General features: G+C 39.0%; 1 protein-coding gene across 1 annotated transcript in view; it reads left to right on the top strand.

Annotated features, from left to right (window-relative positions):
* The first annotated feature begins 1,326 nt into the window (after window positions 1-1,326).
* Window positions 1,327-3,997, top strand: part of LOC107700616 (vitamin D 25-hydroxylase-like) — an 8,945-nt gene continuing 6,274 nt past the window's right edge. Inside the window, exon 1 of the mRNA XM_016502347.1 lies at window positions 1,327-1,671. Coding sequence (XP_016357833.1) covers window positions 1,432-1,671 — 240 coding nt within the window. The 5' untranslated portion in view covers window positions 1,327-1,431. The remainder of the gene's footprint in view (window positions 1,672-3,997) is intronic.

Below are 3,997 nucleotides of genomic sequence, written 5' to 3'. Positions count from 1 at the left end.
ATCTTCTTTATGCACCAAGAGCTTGTAACACTCCAAAGAGAAAGGAAAAATTAAAATCGTATCATATGACCCCTTTAAGCCAAACTCGCATTATGTATGGTAACTTAAAGGTGGGGTAAGCGACAAATCCCCTACAGAAAACTGCTGCACACGCCCCTTACTGCTGATTGGCTACACGTTTGTTTTGCTATTCGGCCCGAATCAGTTTTCTAAAGCGTTTTTGAAAAATCGCTTACCCCACTTTTAAGTAACTCAATTCAAAGGAACGATGTTTCGTTCGTGAACAAATTATTAGTGTTTTTAAATAAATCATTCATATTCGCTTCCATACACTCATATTTTTCGTTCACTTAAAATCTCTGCCTTTTGAAGCACGTGACTGATTCCATGTCTTAAATGTGTAATTTATGGTTTTGTGTGATGTGTCAAAGTATTAGCAAAGACTGACTGTAGCAAGAGCAAATAGCATTTGAGTACTGCTGTGAAGGAGCATCTCATTGGTTGGAATACTGAACAGATATGCCTACTTCAATGAACGAGTCGATCTTTTAAAGTCTGAACGAGACTTGGAGCGGAACTGGAGATGTTCATGAATGGAATTAAATACTGGGACATTTTGAACTGAATAACTGTTTTGTTGGGGAACGAAGATCTGTTTACCGACTGAACGAGAGGGGCATGCGTTTTGTTCAGTTCGGCAAGAAACGTTTCGGCGGAATTATGAATGTGTAAAAATAACATGCTTAACAAAACTAAAGGACATTGTGTAACTTCTTAATTTACTGTAGGCAAATATTGTGTTTATTGCTACAACAATAAAATAAAATACAGTTTGACAAAATGTAAGAAAAGTAAGTTCTACTGTGTTGCAATTCGTGGGGAAACCGCTTATGATGCTTTTTCTGGAGTTTTTAACTAAATCTGTAACCAGTAAAGTTTCTATGTCGAGTGTTGTTTGATGAATCGGTTCAGAAAACGATTCACTCATTAGGCTACATGCACTCTCGCTTGTCCCCACCTAGTGGAGCAACGATGTAACCACAGAGATGGGCACTGAATGAATTAGTGAACGAGTATTTGTGAACAAATTCCACTGCAAGTCCTTTTTTGATTTGTATGGGTGGGCGTGGCCACATACATGTTGCAAGTTACAAAGAAGAGCCCGCTTGGAAACGTAGCTGTGGCCGTCTGCCCTAATGAAAAGAAATATGTCTGAATTCTCGCGATCAATAGTTCTGACCACCGTTTAATCAAACACAATGCAAATGAATCCAAGCGCTCTTTCCGCCAGCCCATTTTATCCTTTTAAGAGGCGGGGGATATAGAGCAACATGTGCAAAATGATCTCATAATAGGCTACACTGTCTGACAGAGAACGGAGCGCTAGAAACTTTTCAGAAAGCACAGATTATCCCAGTGTTTGCATCTAAAATGGTATCGATTAAACGGTTGATATCTCTGTTCTCTGTGTCTTGGGAGCAAACGCTCATATGTTTGGGCAGTTTGGTCATTACACTCTTCATTTTGCTGGTAATTCGCCAGCTCGTAAAACAGCGGAGACCCCGAGGGTTTCCCCCAGGACCGACACCTTTACCCATAATAGGGAATATTCTGTCCCTGGCCACAGAGCCTCACGTCTACATGAAGAGGCAGAGTGATATCCACGGACAGGTACGCATGACACTTCACTCTCAGTCCTCACTTTTATTTACTTGCACAATCACATAATATACAGTAGACTTGTCCAGTTTTCGGCATTTAACGTTACTTTTGTTTTGGTTTTGCTGTTTAAAAAGTTAATTTAAGCCAACACATGATAATTAGTAGGTTATGTATAATAGCTGATCGCATCTCACTCTCACGGGTGCACTGCTGAGCGGACTGAGGAGCAAGGAACGGAGAGAGACGAGGAGTACAGCAATCCAAATGTGTTTAATTCTTACAAAGGAACACGGAACACTCACGCAATACATGTAGACATAGACATGACCTGAACAATACCGGACGCTGAACTCAAGACAGGGAACACTATTTAAACACTTGACAGGATGAGGAGGGGACGAGACACACCTGGGATCAATAGACAACTGCTGAGCGGACTGAGGAGCAAGGAACGGAGAGAGACGAGGAGTACATCAATCCAAATGGGTTTAATTAACACAAAGGAATACCGAACACTCACGCTGTTAGACATGAAGACATGAACAATACCGGACCCTGAACTAACACACAGGGAACACTATTTAAACACATGACAGGATGAGGAGAGGACGAGACACACCTGGGATCAATAGACATAAAACAGGGAACACCTGGAATCAAATCAACCTAATCAGGAAAGGAGCAGGAAACTAACCAAATATGGGCATAGGAAGGCACATGGGGAGCAAGACACACACAAAACATGGAACAAAGTCTGACACTCACATCCTGTCTTGTAATGAATGAAGCTGTCCATAATGGAATCGTCCCTTGGTGCGACTTTAAATTAGTTTTTAATTTCTGACGCGCTGCAGAGTTGCTCCAACCCTTTATTGCTACTATGCTATCAACTGTAGTCGTTATTGTTTAACCTCCTGAGACCCTTTTCCTCATATGAATACATTATATTTTAGTGAATTTCTAGCCGCAGATTGTGCCGGTTCAATATCAGTATATCATCCAGGTTCGTTCTCTTCCAGTGTATATGTGTGCGGTTCATAATTTTAATTGAATTATACACTGGGAAGCCAGCATTACATCAGCACGAAGATAAAATATGAGCACTTCACCTCATATTTCCTTGGCTGGCGATGGATAGTTTAGACACCCTGCAGAAGAACTGACTTAAATGCTTTATGCTCATGTGGAAAGAAGGGGACATTGTGTTCTTGATGTTTTTAACCTCCATGTTAGACACAGGAAGAGATCATGATTGAAGAACTGCCTGAGACGGAGTGCTGGACTAATAAGATTACATCATCTGGGGCTGGTTTTAGATGAGTGACTGTTTAGTTGTGTCCTAACAAGCACTTGGCCTCAGGCTTTTTCAGGTGAGGAGGAAGGTACACTGGGTATTTCTACACTGCTATGAAACTGTCATCCTGGGTCACTGCATCAGACATCGCTTTACCATATGATTGATCATTTTGAAGGTGAACATGACAGGTTACTAGCTGACTATGAATACAGTTTCAGATTGCTCTATACAGGCAAGGCTATACTTTATTCTTTACAAATATGCACCATGGTAACCATCGAAATACCATAGTAGCTTTCATAATTTTTCTGACATTTCGTTACCTAGCAATAGCTGTGGTAACTATGATATTTCACCACAAACTATGGTTACCCTACATTTCTGAAAAGGTTAATACTGAGTTTGAAATATGCTTAGAAGATTTTAGATTGTTTCCTGTCATTTTAATGGTTAATGATAGTATCTGGCAGCCCACATTTGAACTAATAATAATAACAATGTCTCAGCTATAGCTGGCTAACAATAATATTTAGTTTGAAAATATTTACACTAACCTCCTGACACCCTGCATCCTCATATGAGGACATTATATTTTAGTGAATTTCTCTGAGACTATACATGCCACAGTCTGGATGTCCTGTACAGAGCACATTCAGAGATATTAAATGTTTCACTATGACCACTCTCTCTCCTTGGTCTTCAAAAATGTCTGATATTAATTTAGTGACACTCTTATGGAAATATGATAATATTTTGTAATCATTTAAATCTGACTAATTTTTAAACTGTGTCATAAATCAACATCTCAGGAAAATGTTATGGGGTTTCAAATCAAAATATGTTTGATATGATGGTTAAATAACTTCTTACCGTTGTAATATTTATACCGAAATAATACTTTGTTTCATATGTAGTTGTAGCAATATGAACATTGAATAATAATAATAATAATGTACTTATCATCAGTGTTGGGGAAAGTTACTTTTAAAAGTAATGCATTACAATATTGCGTTACTCCATAAAATAGTAACTAATTAC

This window comes from Sinocyclocheilus anshuiensis, unplaced genomic scaffold (assembly GCF_001515605.1).
Source record: "Sinocyclocheilus anshuiensis isolate Anshui unplaced genomic scaffold, SAMN03320099.WGS_v1.1 scaffold1099, whole genome shotgun sequence".
Lineage (NCBI taxonomy): Eukaryota > Metazoa > Chordata > Actinopteri > Cypriniformes > Cyprinidae > Sinocyclocheilus > Sinocyclocheilus anshuiensis.
The sequence above is the reverse complement of the archived record's forward strand: the minus strand, read 5'-3'. Positions and strand labels throughout refer to the sequence as shown.